The following is a 23809-nucleotide window of genomic DNA, read 5'->3' as shown; positions in this document are numbered from 1 at the left end:
AATGTAAAATGATTTAATTTATAGAGTACAAATCAGATCATTCGAACCGTTCGGTTTGTGTTTAAAGTACAGACAGTCCGATATATGTACTCAAAATTTTAAAATTTTTTTAAACACAAATCAATGGTCTAATTTATATACATTTTATAATTTTAAAATACACAAAAAATTATCATATTAAAATATAACACTCATTCTACTTTGATATCTAAATTTTTTATATCTAAATTGTTTAGCTTATTTTTGTTTCCCTCCTTGAGTGTCTGAAATCGTGGGTACGAAAGGTGATATAAATAATGATAAAGCAAAAATGCAAAACTGTGAAGCCAAGCCTTCTTCATTCTCTCAATAATCTCAAAAAAAAAAAGAAACAAAAATAATCTGACTCAGAATACACACCCCCTTCTCTCTCTTTCTTTCTCTGTTCTGCTGCTTCAACTTCAAAGACCGAAAAAAGGAACACTCCCAAGAAAAATAGTGGCGGTTCTGTCTTCATTCACCCAAGAAGCTGCACACTGAAAACACCATTTTTCCATTTGGAGCAACAACGCCACCACCTCTAACTGCTGCTCATTTTTTCTACACTGGAAAAGAAAAAGAACAAATAAGAACCGACCCGAGCTTCTTTTTTTTCAAAGAAGGAGACGCGAGCACACTGTTATCTTGTCTCCTCCATGAGGAAAAAAAAAGGAACCAAGTGCCTACCTTTGTAACAGTAGCCGTTTTTCAGTTACAAGGTTGTTTTAGTTTCTCAAGTCCATTTGCTCCTTTTTCTTCTGAGTTTGGTTCTTGCTGAGATCCGGTGCCTTCTTGGATTCGTTCTCTCTTGTGGCTGAGATCTGTTTGGTTTCGGAGTTCCTGAGGTTGTTTGGTTTTTGAGCTTGTTGCCGAATTTGGAGCCGTGGAAGATACTAGTGGTGCTGGTTAGTTGCTTTTGGAGCTGGAAAAATACGTTTGTATGATGAAGTGTTTGGTTCAAGATTGGAACTTTGGGTGGTGGGGATTGAGTAGGATTGGAAGGGAATGAAGAGTGAAAGTAAAAAAGTTATCTTTTGCAGTGAAACTGGTTTTGGTTGAAGGGTTGGAAGTGAAGGAATCTTTTGGGTCTACTTAGCATTTCTCGTTAATGGCTGAGGCAATTCATTGTCTGGTTGTTCAGTTTTTGTTCAGATTTGGAATGAGTTTTGGTTGGTGAAAGGGGAGATTAAGGTAAGAAGAATGAGATTTTGCAGCGGCAAGGGAGAGAAGAAAAGGATTTTTCTGTGGTCTGAGGTTCTTCTTGTGAGGATTTTGCTCCTACTTAATTGGTCTACTTAAAGAGCTTTTGTTTTTAGTAATCGACTGTGTGGAATTGGCTTGGTTTTTTCTAGTTTTGAAATTTTGCTGAAAATGAAGCTTTCTTCAGCTGATTTTTGTCCTCCACCCCAGGAAGGTATGTTATGTATACACTCTTGTTTGCATATTCTTCTTCCTTGTTCATCTCCCTTTCTATTCTCCACTCTGTTTTGGAGCTAGTTATTGTTGCATCCCAGTGTTAAGGGGTGAAAATGCTATTCTCTTTTAGATCTTGATGGACTTTGGTTGCTGAGAATTTTGTTTCTCTAACGTGATTTGGTTTGATTTGCTCAGCGCCAAGCCTTTTGTTGTTTATTAAGATCATGGTTTTGCTAATGAATATACCAAAATCAGTTAGTGCTCTTGACGAATTTAGGTGGCAGTTATGAACATTCTGTTGGATATTCATGGCATTGTGATGGTTGTTCTTTGCAGGAGAAAAGCGCGTTTTGGATTCAGAACTTTGGCATGCATGTGCTGGTCCCCTTGTTTCTTTACCAATTGTTGGAAGCCGAGTTGTGTACTTTCCACAAGGTCACAGTGAACAGGTAAGATTGTGATGTTGGGAGTTATATGCCTAAGTTCTTTTAGTTTATGTCTAAATTCTAAACTATAAAGTAATAATAAGAATCCTAAGTTCTAGATGCTAGTTTGTTTGATTACTTGGACTTGATGAGTTACATGCATGCATGTATTCTAACTTCTAAGTAAGCATTTTTCTTTTCCCTTTGCTTTAGGTTGCTGTATCAACCAACAGGGAAGTGGATGCCCAAATTCCTAACTATCCAAGCTTGCCTCCCCAACTTATCTGTCAACTTCATAATGTGACTATGCATGTAAGGCTCTTGTTTATTTACTTAGTTTATTTTTCAGTTTAATATAATAGTCATGTAAGGCTTGTTTGCTTCTGATTCATCTTTTAAAATTCTGCTTTTCTAATTTTTCTTTATTTTATGAATTCAGGCTGATATTGAGACAGATGAAGTATATGCACAAATGACCTTGCAACCTCTGAATCCTGTATGATTGATTCCCTTGATAACTGATTTTGTAGAGTTTATAGTTATAATTCTTACTTTGACATTGTACTATGACCTTGTTTGCAGCAAGAGCAAAAGGAGGCATACCTTCCAGCAGAGTTGGGCACTCCAAGTAAACAGCCTACAAACTACTTTTGCAAAACTTTGACAGCCAGTGACACAAGCACGCATGGAGGGTTCTCTGTTCCTCGCCGTGCAGCTGAAAAAGTGTTTCCTCCTTTGGTAAACATTTATGCAGAATCGTGCATGAAAACTTGCTCACTAGATCTGTTGGTTTATTAACTGATTGATTATGACCTACAGGACTTCACCCAACAGCCTCCTGCTCAAGAGTTAATTGCAAGGGATTTGCATGGTAATGAATGGAAATTCAGACATATCTTTCGCGGTGAGTTATAATAAAACTGAGATCGTTTACCCTTCTTTCGGCAGCAAGCGCAGGCTATTATTTTTATCCCCTGAAAGTAACTTGCTGTCTTCTTCTGCAGGCCAACCCAAAAGGCATCTATTGACAACGGGATGGAGTGTCTTTGTGAGTGCTAAAAGACTTGTTGCTGGTGATGCTGTGCTGTTTATCTGGTTAGAAAATTTTTGTTTCTGCTTTTCCCCTTTTTGTTTAGTTGAAGTGGCACACTGCTCTCCACTGCATTAATAACATTCTTCCCCTTCCCGTGTAATTCACATGTTCTATATTCACAATTTGTTGTTGTGATGTTGAGCATAGCTGCTTTCAATAGTAATTCTGTTATAAATATATCTTATAATTGGTCTAAATGAAGTAAAATTCTTCTACAGGAATGAAAAGAATCAATTGCTTCTTGGCATTCGCCGTGCTAATCGGCCACAACCTGTGATGCCTTCCTCAGTTTTGTCTAGTGATAGCATGCACTTGGGGCTTCTTGCTGCTGCAGCTCATGCAGCTGCAACTAATAGTCGATTCACCATTTTCTATAACCCACGGTACCACTTAGACTCTTGTGCAAAACCTTCAGGTCATGATATTGTTTCCTTTTTGACCGATGATTTTTCTTTTGCTACTTTTAATTTCAGTGCTTGCCCATCAGACTTTGTCATACCCTTGGCAAAGTATGTTAAAGCTGTGTATCATACTCGAGTCTCAGTTGGCATGCGCTTCAGAATGCTGTTTGAAACAGAGGAATCTAGTGTGCGGCGGTAAGTTGAGACTTACCTTTGTTTAAGACCATGTTGCATATGAATTAGAGATCATTTGAAGCTATACTTGTTCTTCTAATCCTCTATTCAAATGTTTGTATGATATAAGTCCTCTCTCATAGGATAAATGGGTTAGTCATTTAATAGAATTGATTATACATATTTGTGATACTAATATATACTCATGCAGATACATGGGCACCATAACTGGTATTAGTGACTTGGATCCTGTTCGATGGCAAAATTCACATTGGCGTTCGGTCAAGGTCTGTATGCATACATTCATGTTATTTAATTGAGGTTATGTGATTGAATTGAGTGCTGCATGCATCTGCATATGTAACATTGATAATATCTTGCTTTTTGAACACTTTCCATCTTTCTAAGTGCTAAGAATGAACATGGCTTTGACTTGGTTGCAGGTTGGCTGGGATGAGTCCACTGCTGGAGAGAAGCAACCTCGAGTGTCTCTATGGGAAATTGAGCCCTTAACAACATTTCCTATGTATCCATCTCCATTCCCTCTTAGGCTTAAAAGACCATGGCCTTCAGGACTTCCTTCTTTCTATGGTATGCTTCATGTGACATTTAGATCCAAAAGAATAAGCAAAATTTTCTGATTACCTAATGTTGTTTAACCCTTAAGTGATTATTTCAATTTTCAAAGTTCATTTCGTTTGTGTGTCAACAGAAACTCAATCTCATTGACCCTCTCCAATTTCACTTGCATTGAATGCTTGCAGGCATGAAGGAGGATGATTTTGGCATAAATTCTTCACTAATGTGGCTTAGAGATGCTGATAGAGGGCTCCAGTCTCTTAATTTTCAGGGTACCGGTGTTAGTCCTTGGATGCAACCAAGGCTTGATCCCTCCATGTTGAATTTGCAAACAGATCTGTACCAAGCTATGGCTGCCGCTGCGCTTCAGGATATGAGGACTTTAGACCCTACCAAACAGCATCCCACTTCCTTAATTCAGTTTCAGCAACCCCAGAACTTCCCTAACCGGACGGGTGGTTTAATGCAGACACCAATGTTGCAGCCCTCTCAACATCAGCAGGCCTTCCCAAATAATCAAGAAATTCAGCATCCATCTCAATCTCAGGTTCAAATTCAAAATCATCTTCAGCAGCATCTACAGAATCAGCACTTATTCAACAATCAGAGTCATCAGCAGCAGCAACTACATCAACCACAGCAGCAGCAGCAACCACAGCTTCAACAGCAGCAGCAGCAACAACAACAAATAGTAGATCATCAGCAGATTCCAAATGTGGTCTCTACAATGTCTCAGTTCGTTTTGACTCCGCAGTCTCAGTCGTTACCCATGCAGGCTATCTCTTCACTGTGCCATCAGCAAAGTTTTACTGATTCAAATGGTACTGCTGCTGTTTCTCCGCTACACAGTATCTTGGGTTCATTTCCCCAGGATGAAACATCCCACCTTGTCAACCTTGCTAGAACTTCCTCTTGGGTTCCTGTTCAATCTTCATCTGCATGGCCCTCAAAGCGTGTTGCAGTGGATCCTCTTGTTTCTTCTGAAGCTTCTCAATGTGTTCTGCCTCAGGTGGATCAGTTGGGGCAGGCACATAGCACCATGTCTCAGAATGCTATTTCGTTGCCACCAGTTCCTGGTAGGGAGTACAGTGTAGAAGGGAGCACTGATCCACAAAACCATATTTTGTTTGGTGTGAATATAGAAAACTCTTCTTCGCTACTAATGCATCATGGAATGTCAAGCCTTAAGGGGGTTGGCAGCAACACTCATTCATCAACCGTACCTATTCAATCTTCTAATTACCTGAATACAGTAGGCACTGATTCTTCACTGAATCAAGGAATGACACACAGCAATGGTGAATCGGGCTTCCTTCAGACTCCAGAAGATGGGGGCCGAGGAAACCCGCCAAATAAAAAGACCTTTGTGAAGGTGAGCATCTGTTCCCACCACTACTTTGTTACAGTGCATGATAAAGTTGACTGAATGTTGCATTTTTGTTTTGAGATTAACAGGTTTATAAATCAGGGACCTTTGGAAGATCATTGGATATAACTAGATTTACCAACTACCATGAGCTGCGCAGCGAGCTTGCTCGTATGTTCGGCCTTGAAGGTGAGTTGGAGGACCCTTTGAGATCAGGCTGGCAGCTTGTAGTTGTGGACCGAGAGAATGACGTTCTTCTCCTCGGTGATGACCCATGGCCGTAAGTAGCTCATGCTTTATTCTTTTCTTTGTAATGATGATTATTACCCTGATTTCTTACATATGATCTTTGACATGACAGGGAATTTGTAAATAGTGTATGGTGCATCAAGATACTTTCCCCTCGGGAGGTGCAGCAAATGGCCAACAATGGCATCTGTGATGACTTACCAGGACATGATGACCCAAGAAATTTAGACTTCTGAATGATGTGATAGTCACCATGAACAACTTCTCTCTCTTGTATTATTACCATTCCTTCTCAACCTTTTAACAATGGTGAGAGGTACTCTTAGTTGTTGTAGTCTAGCTTAATTCCAAGCCTTTTGCTTTTGTTTTTATTTTGGTGTTTGTTGCTGCTTAGGGAACACTGTAACTATATATATGACATATCCTCATTGTGCTACCCTGTTAGGAATATGGATTTAAGATACTATATTCTATATGGCATATATTATCACAACATTATCTTCGACTACCATGTTTACTTTTCATTTAAACCTTTTTAGTGCATATAAGCCCAGTGTTTGATGATAGAACAAAAGGACATTGCGGATGATGATGGACATTTTTTTTGTTTCCCATGGTATTTTTCAACCCGACAGACTAATGACTAGTTTGTCGCGAATCGGAGCTTCATTTAAGGTGTGACACTTGCCAATGGATTGTTGCATATACAGGGCGAGATTTTTTTTTTATTATTTTGGTCAAGCACAGGGCGGGATTTTAACTCTCGACACTTGTTTAAACGGACTAATGAGCTAACTACTAAATTAACCCACATTGATTGACATCTTTGGCCATTCTTGAGTTGTAGCTAAACATTTTTCGGTGGAAGGTGGTTGGTGACAATTTGAACACCAAAAACCCCATGTGATGTGTCTTAAATTGACATTGAGCATGAACTTCCATTGATGTGAAAATGGCCTAGTTTGTTCTGTTCTTGGATCTGGCCATGCACCCTATGCTATTTATTTACTTTTAACAATTTGTTGTAGTTGTATAATTTAATCTGAGAAGTTGGAGCTTGCAGGGGTTGTTGGAGACTTTGAGAAATCAGAAGAATTTAATTATTGTTGGAGTTAGTAGTATGTTACTACTTTGTTGACAAGCTTTAATAAATGCACTGAACAACGACAAAAAGTTGAAACTTTGAATACTTTTTGTGATAGAAAATCTATTAACACTGCTTAACAATATCTATAAGAGCTTCGTACTTGTAGTTGTCGGCAGATTTGGCAGTGGAGTTTGTTTGTTACCATGTCTCACATACCGTAACGTGTAGCCTTTACTCGAATTACTTCATTAGTGTACCTAAACAAGCATTCAAAGTTGAAGGTTGCTTGGATGCATGTTGTGTGGGTTGCCTTATTAGATGAGACCCTCTTTCTATGTATGGAATGGTGACATGGTAGGGCACTATCCACCATAAGTAGCAATACTAGCTAGGGTTGGCACCCCCCAACCACTTGCCTACCTTTCTTGCTTTGCTTCTTCAGTTCCAACTTGCAATTTTTCCATTTATATCAATTAATTCTTTGACTTTAAAATTCCACATGATTTTATTATTGATTACGGCTTGATTTGATAAAACTTTTTAAAAAGTACAAATTCTTGTGGTTGGAGGCTTGGTTAAGTGGCATATCATATGCCTCCTTAACAACCACACCCGGGTTCAGTCTCTTCAAAAAGACTGTGTATTAAAGTCATTTTTAATTTAATTTACTAAAGATAGAAGTTTCGACTTTTAAAAAATAAAAATTTTACCAAATCACACCATTGTACGAGTCTCATATTCTTTTGTCAATAACAAAAATTGATACATGACAAAGTCATGTGAATTTTCACGTGAAAAAATCCCTGATCTAAATCTAAAGAGTCGCTTTAATTTCTTATCTTTCATAATTGATGTTTTGAATTTTCTAGTGTACTAGCAAATATATGTGGCTTTTGTGCCACCCACAAGTCCACAACATGACCAAAAAGGTTGTAGCAAAGAAGCAACCTTGTTAAACACGTGTGCTTGAGGTGCGTCCTTTGATGTTTCCCCTTTCCTCTAATCTGTAGAAATTGATGCCATTTGCATGCACTCATTTGTCATGAAAAGATTAGGCATATATGCCTCCTCTATATCTTCATTTTTTTTTGTTTATTTGGAATTATTTAATTCAGTCAGGAAATGAAGATCGTGGGGTGATCCTCGTACACTGCAATGCTCACATTGAAATAGAATGTATATGATATGTTATTGCTACTTCTTATGATCATAGGTACTGAATTTCAATCTATCTCATAGTAATAAACATATCAAAATTTACAGGAATCAATATCAATTTAACAATTAATTCGTAAATTAGTCAATAATTTAAAAAATGAATATTATAAAAATATTCGAAATTAAAAAAATAAAAACAGGTGATAATGGCCTAATGGGTGAAAGTCTGGTGTTGAGAGGAAGGAGAAAAAAAAATGAACAAGTTTAAAAAGGTAATTAAAAAAAATAGTGAGTGAAAGAATTTATTTGGCTGATTTTTTCTTAGTTCTATATTACACTTGTAAACGTATTTCTATATACTATAGGCTATGGCACACTAAATTACACATTTTAACGAGGGTCAATAGAGATCGTACATATTATTGACGAAATTGGTGAAAAATCTTTGAAGAGATATATTTATAGGGAAAAAGAAAAAAAAAAGTGTTTTTTTTTTCTTGGATCACAAGAGCCTTTGTTGGTGTAGTTAGGAGTAAAGATTGAAAAATGAAAATAGCGTTCAGCCCAACCGATTGAGGGATAGATGGAAGTAATGAAATTATTGTGAAAAAGGCTTGTTATACCAAAAAGGTCAAAAGAGAAAGATTATTACTGTGTAAGTGGTGGAGCTTTGGGTTAAGACAACTTGAAGGAGTGGATTTAGGACAACATAACTTGTTTAGGGGTTACTGCTAAATAAATATCGTAGGTGTTGTTATATGCTCGTCCCCTTGATAGGAGTCAATGATGGTGGTCCAAGTAATTCACTATTGGCTTGTATATAAAGAACCAGATTCATACTTTGGGAATCATAAAATTAGGCACTTTTGCAGCCTTGTGGAAACTAGTGTAGCCCAAAGTTCAGAATTTGTATTTTCGGGCTATTGGCCTATTGCTTTGGATAAAAGGGATTGTGCATTCTTACCAAGGCAGGGAGCACTCCGTTCATTAGGTACACATAATTTTGTGCACATCCTTTTTTCAATCCGTGCCAGGAGAAAAAAAATTGATAGAACTAATGTTTCAATAGATTTTATCTCCCTTAAGGTTGTGATATAGATTCATGGAATTAATGTTTAAGCAATCCCTTTGTAAATTAATTTCGACTTACGGTCATAACTAAATATTGTAAAAAATTGTTGCTCAGGCAATAATTATCCATTACTTATCTTCTGTGCTGTTGTTAATGTTGTAAGTGTGAGGAGTAGTGTATGAAATTAGTCCCATATTGAAGAAAGTAAAAAAAAAAATGAAGAATCTATAAGATAAAAGATCCATTAACTTATTATTTTAAGGTTTTGAGTTGGATGTGGTGTCTTCTCATCTTATGTTCTTTCACTTGATTTCTTTCTGAAATCTTTCTGGTAGTCGAAATCTTTCTGGTAGTCGAAAGCTCTTTACGCTGACTTAACATGTGGTATGATCACAAAGGTTTAAGAGTAAATACAAATAACATATCTTTGCATTGTTTTCTTAAAACAAAATATGGTTTACTTTTCACTAGAGGAAACTTGTAACTTTGCATAGTAGAAAGTAGAAACTAGGAAGAAGGAAGTGAAAACAATGGCCAATAGGTGAAAGCAGACATCTCTTTCATTTTCTTCTCTCTATTTTTTTTCCTCCTCCAATTTTTTTTATAATAATAAAAAAATGAAACAGACACAGTTCTGTGACTTGTAAAAATCATCATTCAGCAATCCCTTTTACTTTTACATAGCAAGTTGCACACAGGTGCCTGAAAACTACAGGGTTTCAGTAACATACAAGATCTATCATTTGCCATTGTTTATGGCTCATACCTTACACAGTTATGTGATTTGCATTTTGTTTTAATTGCAATGTCTATACATCAGACCCAACCACAACAGATGTAACTGGAAGGGGGCATTCGCCCTGTTTGGCGTATGTTCTCTGCTTGAGCTGCGGTTCTTTCGGCTTCCCGACTTTTTCTAGCCACGGCAGCCGCACGTTTCTCTTCTGATCTTTGTCTTGCCAGAGCAATCTTTTTCACCATCTTTGCATGTGTCTGAGCTTTCATTTGCTCAACTTTGGCCTTAAATTGTGAACAGTTTCAATCAATGGCAATGTAAACATTTTTATGAAGTAAATATTATCTAATCAAGTAAACATTAGGACATACTGCAATTAAATATTGGCCGGAGAATCATATGGATTTAACCTATGTTCAATGTATAATATTAATATTTCATCAAATCTGTTCAGTTATCAAGCTTCTATTATACATAAATAATTGGATAGACATATAGTTAATTTAGAATTTCAGATACAGATCAAGTTTCAAGCAATGTTCAAGTAGAAATAAAAAATAACCATAGCATAATTATGATGCCTGTCTCCATAGAAAAGTTAAAAATGCTCCATATCTCACTAAACAACATTCAGGTTCTAAAATATGGAAGACTTTTGCTTTTCTGATGTATATGGACTATGCAAAATAATAACTACCTCAATTCTTCTCATTTCTGCTTCTAACTTTGCCTTTTGCTGACTTTCCCATGCTTGAATTTTGATTTCCTCACGTTTAAATCTGAAAATATTAACACGGACTAATCACATTAGGATGAAAACTTTCCATGATTTTAAACCTTGGTTGAACACAAAATAAAACCTTGCAGTATGTTTAGACTTTTGAGCTTCCTCCCACTGGGCAGCACGCTTTTCAAATTCAATTCTCTCCTGTTGTTCCACATTTGCGTCCCTCGTAGCAGACTTTTTCTCTTCCTCGTCATCGTTGCTTGCCCAAGCAGCAATATTTATCTTACCAAGCTGCATGCCAAGGGCTGCAATCTCTCTCCTTGTCTTGAGCTTCATTTCTTCTTCAGACAAGTGTTTTCTTCCATTTTCAGTTGGAAACTGCAAATCATCATCATTTGTGTTGTCCAAAGGTGTTGGAGCAGGCTCACCTCTCCTTGGAGTTGAAGGCATTGAAGACGCTGGACTACGTAGTGGAGTTGCTGAGCCACCAGGAGTAGCAGTTCGTGAAGGCTCTTGACTTGGCACAGGGGTCATTTCTGTTCCCATATCTCTCATTGCCACCGATCGAATTCCAGGAAATGCTGCAAAATATGAACAAATTCATCTTGCTGTAGAGCATCACACACACCTCTACATTCAATCAAATCAAAATTCCATATAAACATCTAGTATGCATATAATGGTTACACTAATGCTTTGTCCATTTTCCCTAAAATGAACGCAACTTGCAACATAACTGAGGTGTGGTATTGAACATACCTGAATGATCATGTGTACTTGTTGAGCAAGATAAGTCCAAGTCATTTACTTCCTTTAAATCTTTGCTTTGGGGATAAGACTCTTCTAGTACCGGATTTCTTCCATCGGAAGGAACAAAAGAGAATTTGTCAACCCGCTTTGTTTCTGTCACCTTGGCTGTTGATAACTTATGATCATAAACACCAGATTCCGGAGCAACCCTCACCATGCGATTAGGTTGACTATTATGCAGAGTATTATTCTTTTTTGAAACAGTAGCTTGTGTGTTTTGCCTCATTATCCATTTCTCAGCATCATTCCACTTAGAAGGAATAGGCCTCAATAGTGATCTTGTTGCTGGATTGTTCACCGATCTCTCTCCTTTATCAAACTCGAAGCTGGATGAGCTAGCATTACTGTCATAATCAAGATTTTCCTCTTCTATTGTTCTCACCGGGTGAATAGAGCTTGAACTTCCACCATCAGCCTTTTGAAGATGCTGAATCTTGGTAAGGCCGGTGGCACCGTTTCCCTTTGGTTCTAAGCTGGGAGATGTAACTGGAATTAAGGAATTAATGAAGTCATTGGCATTCATCATATACACACACGAGAAAGAGAAAGAGAAAGAAATGAAATGCAGACCTTCATCGTCAGGGTTGCCATTGTTAGAAGGTAGTAAGCTGTTGACAAATTCCGCATCATCAATTCTGGAAGGGGAAGTTCTGGATGAGTTACTGTTGGATCCATCCTTCTTTCTGTGACCTATCAGCTTCATCCTCAGTTTACTTGGGGAAATTATTCCAGTCTGCATAACAAACTAAACAACTTAATTAACAAATTATTAGAAGAAGAGAACGCAAAAGGTAAATTGAAATGGAATTAAAAGACCTGAGGTTTGTGAATCCTCTCGTAGTCCATGAAAAGAGATGAGAGATCTGTGTATGCTTAACAAATGCAGCAGCAGCAGTGCAGTGCAGTTCAGTTTAAGCTTGGTTTGCACAATGAAGGAATGAAGCATAGCACACAAGAAGCAATGAATCAATCAATGAATTTGTTGCGTCAAGTTTCGGTCGCTGTATACTGTATACTGTATACTGTATACAGTACAGTACGGGTGGATGCACTTATCTGTATCTATGTATGCACGCCATTTTCCGATTTTACCCCCAACCAAAATTATATTAATCAATCCTAATTCCTAGTCTAATACAATATTTATATAAAAGTGAAAGCACGTGAAGTAAAGGCGTAAAGCCAATGTTGTTATGTTGGTGCGCCCGTGTGTGGCTCACTGAATTTTTCCGGTAATCTCGGCAAAAATAGCTTTCATTATTATTATAATTGTAACACGAACCCACAAAGATAAACTCATTAATAATTAAACACAAATTGGTAGGAATAAGCAAAGCTTTATCATTTGTTTAAATTGATAATAATATAATATACTCATTAATACATGTAGTAAAGCGAAAGGTAGATCCCGTCAAAAAAAGGAAGGTAGAGGATATAGTATAATATACTTATGAATATATTCCCTTGGCCAGTCAAAGATACTTCTGGGGAAAACACATCCACCAAGGCAGACTCATCATTTTCGTTTTCCCTTGTTTATTTTTTATTAAAAATATAAAATTTATGAAGTACAGATATTTTTTTATTTATTATATCTGTGTATTAAATATATTTTAAATAAAGTATTTATTGATATTTATTTAATATATATTTTTTTATGTTTAATTATATTTTAATAAAAAAAATTAAATATATTTAAATGTTATTATATATTAATTTGTCTTTTTTATAGTATTTTTAAAATAAATTTAAAAATAATATATATTATTAATTATTAAAATAAATAATATTTTAAATATTTTATATAATTAAAAATATAAAAATAATTAAAAATTAATTTATATTTTAATATTAATAAAATATTAAAATATTATTATAATTTATCTATAAAATATTTTATATTTTATATATATACACATTATATTTTTATGTCTTATAAAAAATTTAAATTTATATATTTATGTATTTTATATTAATATTAGTATCTGTACGTCATAATATGTTATTTATTTATTTTTTATTAAAAACTTCTCATACTAATTTATTCTATGTAAAGTTTATATTTCGTATAATAAAGAATATATATTCTATTGATTTTAGATGGAAAATAGAAGAAAATAATAAAATAAAAAATATTATGTATATATATTATTTAATTTATTTTAATATATATTTTAGATAAATAATTACTTTAGCAAATAATTTTTTATATATGTGCATGTAACATAATATAATTGATAATAAATATAAGGACCAAATTTGAGAATTAAATTAGCAGAGGGTGTCAGAATTCAGAAGCCAAATGGGTTGGGACTCTGCTCTGAATCTGAAAGTTTAGGAATTCTATAATGTGACTGACTAATCCTTCCTTCCTTGACCAGGGTCATCACCTAATCCACTTACATTTTTAGGGACCAATTTACCCTTTGCCTACTCCCTCTTAAATTCTCAATCATCCATCCATCGTTTTTACTTTGGTGAGTTTTATAGTATTTTTTACTATGGTGGTTAAATTGACTAATTTTTTTTAAAAAGTAAAAAATAAAATATTTAAAATAAAAAGTAAAATATTTAAAATTTATTAAATATTATTTATTTACTTTTTTTAGTAAGTTAGGCACAATATCAAAGACACCGTAATATTTACTTTTTACTGTTAACTGCGTAAGAGTATAAAAGGTTTTGATGTGGTTATCCAAAATGCTAATTCTCTGGTGCCTATAATTTTGGTACCGAAATTATCAAAGTTATTTTTTATGGTAAGTTTTAAATATTAAAAAATAATTTATTTTTATATTTTTTAGTTTAAATATTAAATTTTATCTCATTTTAATAAATTAGACAAATATATATAGGTACCATAATATGCACCTATCCAAAAATATATACTATTGAAATTCCGGGGACCATTTTAAAGAAGTAACCATGATCATGTAAATTTTTTTTATACAATTATGTTAAATTATGCATTTAAAAAAAATTGCTCTCTGTCTCTCTCTATATATAATATAAACATGTCCATTCGTTATCCATTATTATTATCTTGTTATTTTGCCTCTAATCTGTAATTTTCTTTCATAATTTTCAAAAGTGCAACTGAGTAAAGCTTTATGATTTCAAGGGAGAGATCAGAAAAAATTAATTGTCATTCAATAAATTGACTTGCAACATCAGAACACAGTGGACCGAGATAATGATAAATAATTAATTGGAGTTTTCAGCTCATATTGATCTATTATTTTCAAAGTCCAAACAATCTTAGTGGTAGATATAAAAAGTTTTGGTAAAAAAGATTATATATATGCTACATTGTTAATAAAGAGAACTTTTATACAAATTAATATTATGAGTAACAGTAAAATTAAGATATAGCCAATGCATGCTTTTTAGAATCTTCAAATAATTTACCACAGCATAGTATAGTTAAATCCGCCCCTTGCCTCAAGAAAACTTAATTATCATTATCCATCATCTAATCAAACTTTTAAAGCACAAAGCCCCATAGTAATTAGTAAGAGTAGGGAGGTCACATACTTTTTGTTTGCTTTTAATAAGGTGATTCACTATTCAATTTATCTTTAGTACTGTTAAAATTTTTATGTTATTTTCTAGTTTTAGTAGCCCAAGAAACATTCTCGAGTATTGTTAATTACATCAATTTTATTAACCTAAAGTTGATGTTAGATTAGATTAGATAACCATAAAGGGGGCCCCTAGTGTGGTTCACATGGGATGTTTGCAGTAAGTGGGGCCCACTGATCATGACGTGTATAATGTTTGCCCTTTGATTAGGGTTTGGACCTTTGACCCATTATTCAAACACTGTATGTGAACGTATTGATTTACTTCGCCTAATTAGTTGACCCATTTCTCATACAAGACGCCACCATATTAAGGTCGTGCTTTTTTATGCCCTTTCTTTTTGGTTCAAACATATTAGGTATTTAGTTTGAATTCTTATATCATATCCGCAGGCAAACCATCTCTTTCATCTTTTCAAAAATAAATTGTGATCAAAGTTGACGTACCAAGAGAAAGGAAAAATAAATAAATAAATACTTTAAATTCTTCATTCCCAAAATAAAATTTTACCACTATATTGTTTTTTTTTATAAGTCAAGTGAAGTGTTCATAATTCATAAACAAGTGAGGTGAATTATTTGGAGTTGGCGTGTGGCAGATTGTAAGAAAGGTGTATGAAGCATGCGTTGTTAGTTGTAGGCATTGTAGCTATTTCCCAAAACAAAATAACAAACTAGGGTGGCACTGCGCACTACCCTACCACATGAATATGCAATTATGCATACATATAAATAAATTAGCTATTAATTATATGAGGCAATTCTTCTTATTTCTGGATATTGAGTGCCCATTAACAAAGTAATGATTATTCTTGCATTTCTCCATATGAAAATATATATATAAATAAAGTGTCCGAAAATTCATCTTATGGTGAAGGAAGGAATGCACAAAACATGTCAGCAGAAAAAATAAATAAAGTCATGGCAAGTCATTTTCACACAATAGATTGAGAGGCACATGGTCTGGGCATTGCGTTGATTGTGGTTGCTCTAAAAAAAAAAAAAAAAGGAAAAAGAAAAATTCTTGCTAATGGCTATCTTGTATCTTCTACATAATAATAATAATAATAATTCCATCGATGCACCTCTTTGGCAATTATGTCTCTTTTACAGTACCTACTATACCTAGCCACTAGGGAATTTATTCCCTATAAAATGATTTTTTTAATTTAACAAAATAATTTAAAAATTTAATTTTGATACAGTGCCAATATAAAATAATTTTTATATGTGTGTTTAATTACATAACATTATATTAATAAAAATAATTATTTTTTATATTAAATACGTAAATAATTATAAAAAAACAGATATAATACACTATATAAAATACTTTAATGCATTAAAATTAGACTCATAATTCAATAGAATAATGTATATATATAAATATTAAAAAATTATTAAAATTTATTATTTTTAATTATTAATTAGTTATTAATATTTAATATAAAATAAAATATATTATTTAATTATTAAAATAAAAAATAAATAAATTATAAAAATTAAATTTATAATTAAATAATAACTAAAAACAATAAATTCTAATAGTGCCTAACGTTTCTCCCCAAAAGGTAAACAACAATTTTGCAAAGTCTTTCACAAAATAATAATTCAATATAATAATGTGATTTATTATCACATTAGTTCATGTAAATAATGGAATGGTTTAGTGTGATGGATATATACGTCCGATCCAACGAGATTTTATTTGGTACAGAATCTAGAGAGGTGAGATGAGAGCTTGTACTACAGTAGTACCCTACACTCTTGTATGTATGTGTTGAAATGGCAGCATAAATAATCAAAATCTAATGGAACCGTGCAATGTTGGGGCTTCCATAACCTTTTCATTTTTATGTATGGTACAGAATCTTTGTTCCTTTCTCAACTTTTTGACGCTTGCATATTCACTCCCTTCTCTCTAGTTTCTAACTTCAAAAATAAAATTAAACGAAATAATTCTATAATTCACTTTATTAGTGTTAAGATAAGTAGTTTATTAATAGATATTACCGTATGTATTTTTATTTATTTATTAAGATAATACACAGTAACTGGCTAATAGTAATTATTTAAGGGTGTGATATTATATCTAAAGCTGGAATTAACTCTAATCTGACATACATGTTTAATTAAAGAATACTCTAAAAACATTGGCTAAGAAAATAAAATTGAAAATTTTAGTTTTTTACAACAATCATATTAAATATGTACTAAAATTAATTAATAGTATAAAATATATATTAAAATATACATATTATAAATAAATTAAATAACATATATATTTATATATAAATATATAATAACTAATTTTAATAGCTAATTTTAATATACAAATAATATTTTTGTTTTCTCAATACATAAAAACTCAAACAATTAAGATTTTTTATTCAAACATTATACTTTTGATATCTTTAAAAAAAACTCTTAGAAAGAACACTCTTGTTAATAAGACTATGAGTTAAAATATAATTATTAGATAAGAGAAATTTTTTAGATCAATAATTTTTAGTATTTTTTTATTATTATTTGACCAACATAAATATTAATTATTTTAAATTGTATTAATTTATATATAAAATTTTTGAAAGATATGAGTATAAATTATATTAATTCTGTGTATAAATTCTAATAAATATAAAAATAAATTATATAATTTTTTATATACAAAATTTATGTAAATATAAATGTAAATTATTATTGATTAAACACAGACAAAAAATATAATAATATTTACTAATTATGTAATATTATTTATTAGATGATTCAAATTAAGAAAAATCTTAACTAAAAAACTCTATTCCCTCTGGAATAAAAGAGAAAATATCCCATTTGCTTGTAAGGTACGTACATATCCAGAAGAAAATTATGTGGGGACCTTTGTGGCAATTCATTTTACACTACAGATCAGAATACTAAGGTTGTTGGGACACCTTATGCTTAAAAATCAATTGAGAGCTTTGACTGGGTGAAAAACAAGAGAGTAGTAGCTTTCAGATTTTGGGGACCATTGTCGTTCATTTTTCTTTTCTAATATATGGAAAATAAAAGCTTCCCTATCATGCTCTTGCTATAATTCCCTTTTTGCGAAGAAATTAAATAAGGAATTTGGGTTGCCTTTGAAGTCAATGATGGCTTATATGCTTTTGCAAGCATATGAAATTATCAATGAATATGCCAAATCTAAACTCTATTGCCTCCAAAATCTTAAGATCAGAATCATCATGACTTGATCAAGATGGCCCCAATTATTTAATTAAATGAATGTGACTTTATATATAGAATGAATACCAAAGCTACCAACTTTCAAAGGTGCCCGTAAAAGTGTGGCATTTGATTATAATTCTTCAAGTGATCAACTTAAGCAACCATGTGTTAATTAATGACAATGAGAACATCATTCAACATTCATTGCTTTAACCAAGGGCGGTTTAATTTTTAAGCTTCAACTATAAATCAATAATTAGCTTTCAATCTAAATATGATGTGTACTAAGGTAGCGTTTGTTTTGCAGTACTGGGACAGAGACTGAGACACAGTATTATGTTTGTATTAAAGTTTCTGTTTCTGTCCCTAAAATTTTAGTATTTCAGTGTCTCCAAAATGTAGGGACACAGGGGACTGATATTTTTAGAAACAAAGACTGAAACTTTAATAACATTTTATACCTAAAATACTCTCATTTTAATTAATTAATTTTAATTTTATCCTTTGTGTAAATTAAATTAGAATTTTATTCTTGTTTCAATTTTTGTCTCTCACTTGGCACCAAACAGAATACTAAAACTTATTTTAGTCTGTCTCTTAGTCTCTGTCTCTCAGTCTCAATCTTTCAGTATCTGTGTCTCCACCAAACGCTACCTAAAAATCTAAAATTCTTTTCGCTTCCAGTCTAATAAGATAAGACTTCATAATAATAACAACATAGATTTACCGTATATGAAAATGATTTAAAAGAAATTATGACATTTTTTGCCATATATATAAAACTGAAGTGTTTTCTATTGAGTACAGTAATTAATTTTTGTTTGACTTGTAATTATCTTGATAGAAGCAATATTTTACTTAAAAGTTTTAAAATTTTTCTATCTCCAAATTATGATTGAACCTGAAATCTGGTTAAGGATGTTTTATAGATTACTCTATGCTCTCTCTCTCTTCTTTTTCTTTTTTTTTTTTAGTACTACACAATACATCCACACGCTTTTTATACACTTACCAACTTTTTTTTTCCTCGATTGTAATTGGTAGGATTTCAACCCGAAATTTCCACACGCTTCTTACACACTTACCAAATTTTTTCTCCTCAATTACAATTGGTAGGATTTGAACCCGAAATTTTGAGGTAGAAGGGGAAGATATGCCATGGGAGTTGCGACTCATTGGCCTCTCTCTGATTACTACTAGTTTTTTTTTTTCTATATTCAACTGAAAGGCAATGTTATACTGTTTAAGCTAGCCCATAATACGGCCCATCTAAATATCATGGGTTTTATGACCAAAAACTATTACGGATTTAGAGACAATAAAATGACTACATCAGAAGTTTGACCAAAAAGTAGAAAGCCCATCCAACCAAAAAAAACTCTATGCATTACCATTATGTACGTGGGAAGGGTCATAAAATGAGAAAAGCGTATGCATGAATTGGGAAGAAGAAATTGCAGTAATGTTTAAGAGTGAAGATTTTGAAGATAAATAATAAGATTAATGAGAAGAAGAAGTAGAAGAAGAAGAGAAGGGAGTATGACCAAAGCCAAAAGCTTTGATATGATCCTTAAGAGACCTCTTGTGTTTGAAGTCAGAGCCACAAAGACAAAGCCAGCGTTTGCCACAGTTCTTCTCATGAGTTCTCCAGTCACCTTTCACAGCCAGATTCTTTGCACACTTGCGGCATGAGAAGGGTTTGGGTCCATGCTTCCTCTTATAGTGTGTTTGCAGTGTTCTGAAATCTTTCAGAGGCTTTGCTCTTGGATGCTCTATGTTGTTCTTGCACCCTCCTTTGCAGCAGTAGCATGCTATCTCCAACAATGGCCTTGGATGTGTTCTTTTCAGTGACTCTGGCCCTCTTCTGTATTCTGACCCATGTCCCCACATATGCATCTGCACAACATTCATTCCATGCATTATTATTCTATAACATGAATGGAACAAAACAAGCTTTGAACTTCACCTGAAGATTGTTGTAGCGGTTGAAGGTTTTTGGGCAAACAGGACATGAGAAGTGGCTGAAACCAATTATAATCTGCTCTTCTGTTGGTATCCAGTAATTATTTGGAGCTTGGAGAGGTTCTACATTTTGATTATCATGGGAATTGTCAGGGAGCCCAATGTGCAAGGCCACTGTCACATCTTCTTTCAGATTTTGATTTAGTTCTGATGATGAACATGTTGAAGAACCAAGGAAGCTGCTTAGCAAAGGTAGTGGCTCAAGCTGCTTTTGATTCATGTTTAGCTGTGCAGGGTATAATGTAACAGCTACATATATTATATATCCGAGGGGTCATTGTATTAAAGAAAAAATGAATGAATTTATCAGAGGAATGCACGTTAGATTTTATTAGATTATATGGGTCAGTAACAAGGACATGTAAATTGGAAGATAGTAAAATTTGGAAAGGAAGAGGAGTGAAAGAAATGGTGTGATAGGTGGCCGGAGAATATTACAGTTGATGTTGAGGGTATGTGTCCTATTTGTCTATTCTAGTATTGGATAACATAGTAACTTAAATTCTGTGGACCATGGCCTAACAATCATAGCAAGAATTGTATAGCAGTGAATTTAAATTGGAGGGCAAAAAAAGGAACATTTTGTATTGTCAGAACGTTCACATATGAAAATCTTCAGAGCCTACCTTATCTCTTGCTTCACACTCAACATGCTAATTATAGATACTCTTAATGAAGCTGGTTTTCTTTTGGCATAAACTGTCAAAATTATATGTGATGGGACCACTATTAAATACAGCAGCTAGGTAGAATTCTTGTTAACTGCACTTGTAATTCACATGTACCAGGAAAATTTAAGTTATTACTACTGGAGATTTCTTTTCTTTTCTTAAGTAGATTATATTTTATTCATTAATAGAATGATGTCACTTTTAAATTATCCTAATAAATGTTAATAGATGAAACATAACTCAGTAATTTTCCTATGCAAAATGATCCCATTACATTTTCACAAACGGTGGTGCCATAAGAATTTTGGTTCTCAGAAGCAAAATCTATATTATAACAAAAAGTTAAATCATATTATGGGACTGAAACAACTACAATGATGTTGTGTCCTGCTATTAAAAGTATATAGCAAAGGTATAATTGTTTTTCTTCTTTTCGGAAGTTTTACAGTTTTATCAACTGCAAGTCTTGGGTATTAAATGTTGTTAAAGGCCAAAACTAACAAAAATAGTAGAGCAATAATAGAGAAAACTACATATACATATAGATATATAGTAGTATTGCTACAAGATTCTGAAAGATTGCAGGGGACACTACTACAAGTTCCCAACCCCACTTTAATTTCTTTTTAAAGATTGTATTTAATTCCCTCCCTGAGCATAACCACTTACTAAATTAAATCATCCTTTTATTTTTCAAAAAATCTAATAAATATTGTTCAGTCATACCTAAGTTAACTAGCCTTATTATTACTATCAGCAAGTTTAGAGTTGTGATATTTAATATTTTAACTCTCTAGTACCTTAAATAAGTGAATAAATTACTCCAACTAACAGCAACAACCTTCGGATTGTGTCCAATAGCATTTCAAGGTTGAAAAGAATGAAATCAAGATGCATGTTAAACAATTGAAAAGAACATAAGGCAGAAAAGAGAACAGAACTAATTTAAATCTATCATTCATATGTTGATATTTCAAAGAAATTAAACAATATAGAAACTTTTGCAGCATGATTGAATTGAATGCTGTGTTCTCAGTGCTGCATAACATGTCCTTGTCTACTATCTTCCTCATCATTTGCTAACATATTATGAGGAGAAACATAAGGAGGAATGACTACATTTTCATCACTAACATACACTACTCGGAAAATATCATATTTCATGTCGAAAATAGAGAAGCGTTCAAGATATGGTATCATCCATTTTCTGTTATTGAGGACCCATGAGTAACAATATTGTAGAGATTTCCAGACATGAATGCAAACCACATTGGGAGTGCTTTGCCCTTTCAAGCAAAGGCCTGCAGTTAAGCCTTCTACTTTCGCAAAGCGACACCTGAAAATTGCTAGCACGGCATAGCAGAGATCATTAAGGTCTTTAGCAGTTGTGACTCCAGTGTTGATGGAAACTATGTCGCCGCTACAAATTTCTGCTGTTGAAGAACCATCCCTTGATTCTCCAGCATATGCATCAAGGAAGCTGTGTTCAACTAACACAGCCATTCTTGTTACGTTTGTTAACATTGATTTCTGCAAGGAATAAGGATAAATTCATTTGTCTAATTTTTATTCAGGAATCCTCTCCTTCTTGAATATGCACTTGTAACCACATAATAATCTAAGGAATTAAATAATTAGTACTAATTATCTGTTGTAAATCTTTGCTATTTCTTCTTTTACTAATTCTGTAACAGAACAGACAACTATTATTGTGATTCACGTGCCTCATTGGTTTTAGTTCACATAAATGATAAAAGTTTCATCAGAATTTCATGCCTCTTTTCCTTTTTTTTCATCTAGTGCAGAAGTGAAGGGTCAAACTTACAAGGATTTCCATCAACCTATCTTTTTCGTCACTGGACATTTTCTTCCATGCACTGCACCATATGATCTGATTACAGCACATAAATATTTAGCATAACGGAGCAGAGAAACATGTGTAATTGTGGAACAGAGGAGTTGAGTTTAACACTGACAAATTCAAAGTTCATTCAGCCATTACTAGATGCTACACTAAAAAACATGGAGCTATGTCTATGACATTTGATAGATAGAAATTCTCATCCAATTATATTGTATTTTGAACAAATTCATATCAGAAAATGAAAATTATAACTATCTGGGGTGCATCACAGAGTACAAAATGAGTTGTGCAAATTAATACTCAAATTTCGAAACAAATATGCTCTATCTAGAAGGCAGTGAAAGAACACACACATAAGAACAAAGACAAGTATATAAAAAAGAAGAGAAATTAGAAAAAAGCATGACCATATTTCCATGGATGCTCCTAAAAATAGAGCTTTGGACAGAACCAAGGTTGTGAGTGTATGAGGAAAAGTGGACGAGCGCATGAACAAGATGGTCGATGATAACTACAGTAGGCTTGAAAACAAAGAAGCTTAGGTCAAAATCCTTGTTGCTGAAAGCCACAGAGCATGTCATCATTCTCTTCTGTCTTCCCTCTTCAAGTTCCTCTCCTCTTGTGAACTACAAATAATAATAATAATATTAATTAGAAATAAATAAATTTAAGAGTCATGAACCACAAGGCACGCAGACTTTCATCGTCAATGCAAAGGGTGCTTTGAATTCAATTGAATTGGCATTTCATTGTTCTTAGTTGACGACCAGAATTAATAAAATGGAATAAGGCATTCACGTGTATTGACTGATTCAGGATGCTTGCATTCATTGTACCACAAAAACCAAACAAACCTTTACTTGTTTTTAAGAATTAATACATACATATACTTTTCTTGATTGTAATATAATAAAGTTGCATAAACATATCCCATGCAAATCACCATACAAGTGGGCTAGCCCGGTATATTTATTTCAATTATATTATGCACATAAACTAACCTTATTACTCAGTACTCACAAAGAGATTTAAAAAAGTGATTTTTATGATGCTTAAATTTTAGATATAGAATTTAAAAATAAAAAAATTCTACCTTTTTCTGTTTCTACTTTTAAGTAATTCAGACAAAAAGAAAATTATAAACACACAAAAT

The 23809-nt window shown here is 33.2% G+C and overlaps 4 protein-coding genes across 7 annotated transcripts; 1 reads left to right on the top strand and 3 right to left on the bottom strand.

Moving 5' to 3' along the window:
* The first annotated feature begins 257 nt into the window (after nucleotides 1–257).
* LOC112792550 (auxin response factor 6) lies at nucleotides 258–6216 on the top strand. 2 transcript variants are annotated; one of them, XM_025835830.3, is made up of 14 exons: nucleotides 258–1432; nucleotides 1771–1883; nucleotides 2073–2171; nucleotides 2299–2355; nucleotides 2442–2597; nucleotides 2679–2763; nucleotides 2864–2954; nucleotides 3171–3335; nucleotides 3426–3548; nucleotides 3739–3814; nucleotides 3971–4118; nucleotides 4292–5478; nucleotides 5562–5752; nucleotides 5834–6216. In XM_025835830.3, the coding sequence occupies exons 1-14, from the start codon at nucleotides 1390–1392 to the stop codon at nucleotides 5955–5957; spliced, it is 2658 nt and encodes an 885-aa protein (XP_025691615.1). In that variant the 5' UTR covers nucleotides 258–1389; the 3' UTR covers nucleotides 5958–6216. The 2 variants fall into 2 exon arrangements, with proteins under 2 accessions (XP_025691615.1, XP_072069053.1); XM_072212952.1 differs by having other exon boundaries at nucleotides 297–1432; nucleotides 3171–3548.
* A 3360-nt stretch (nucleotides 6217–9576) lies between these two features.
* Nucleotides 9577–12724, bottom strand: LOC112792549 (uncharacterized). 2 transcript variants are annotated; one of them, XM_025835829.3, is made up of 6 exons: nucleotides 12128–12724; nucleotides 11882–12044; nucleotides 11261–11797; nucleotides 10635–11082; nucleotides 10472–10553; nucleotides 9577–10058 (listed from the first exon to the last, which is right to left on the bottom strand). In XM_025835829.3, the coding sequence occupies exons 1-6, from the start codon at nucleotides 12155–12157 to the stop codon at nucleotides 9855–9857; spliced, it is 1464 nt and encodes a 487-aa protein (XP_025691614.1). In that variant the 5' UTR covers nucleotides 12158–12724; the 3' UTR covers nucleotides 9577–9854. The 2 variants fall into 2 exon arrangements, with proteins under 2 accessions (XP_025691614.1, XP_025691612.1); XM_025835827.3 differs by having other exon boundaries at nucleotides 11261–12044; nucleotides 12128–12561.
* A 6798-nt stretch (nucleotides 12725–19522) lies between these two features.
* Nucleotides 19523–20482, bottom strand: LOC112792548 (protein TRANSPARENT TESTA 1). Its single transcript, XM_025835826.3, has 2 exons — nucleotides 20066–20482; nucleotides 19523–19995 (listed from the first exon to the last, which is right to left on the bottom strand). The coding sequence occupies exons 1-2, from the start codon at nucleotides 20339–20341 to the stop codon at nucleotides 19600–19602; spliced, it is 672 nt and encodes a 223-aa protein (XP_025691611.1). The 5' UTR covers nucleotides 20342–20482; the 3' UTR covers nucleotides 19523–19599.
* A 1241-nt stretch (nucleotides 20483–21723) lies between these two features.
* On the bottom strand, nucleotides 21724–23766 carry LOC112792547 (uncharacterized). Of its 2 annotated transcripts, none has more exons than XM_025835825.3 (4): nucleotides 23750–23766; nucleotides 23064–23282; nucleotides 22618–22683; nucleotides 21724–22322 (listed from the first exon to the last, which is right to left on the bottom strand). In XM_025835825.3, the coding sequence occupies exons 2-4, from the start codon at nucleotides 23238–23240 to the stop codon at nucleotides 21825–21827; spliced, it is 741 nt and encodes a 246-aa protein (XP_025691610.1). In that variant the 5' UTR covers nucleotides 23241–23282; nucleotides 23750–23766; the 3' UTR covers nucleotides 21724–21824. The 2 variants fall into 2 exon arrangements, with proteins under 2 accessions (XP_025691610.1, XP_029153165.1); XM_029297332.2 differs by lacking the exon at nucleotides 23750–23766 and adding an exon at nucleotides 23455–23502.
* Nucleotides 23767–23809: the final 43 nt, after the last annotated feature.

This window comes from Arachis hypogaea, chromosome 13 (genome assembly GCF_003086295.3).
Source record: "Arachis hypogaea cultivar Tifrunner chromosome 13, arahy.Tifrunner.gnm2.J5K5, whole genome shotgun sequence".
In the NCBI taxonomy this organism is placed as follows: Eukaryota; Viridiplantae; Streptophyta; class Magnoliopsida; order Fabales; family Fabaceae; genus Arachis; species Arachis hypogaea.
Note: the sequence above shows the minus strand (reverse complement) of the source record. Positions and strands in the feature narration are given on the sequence as shown.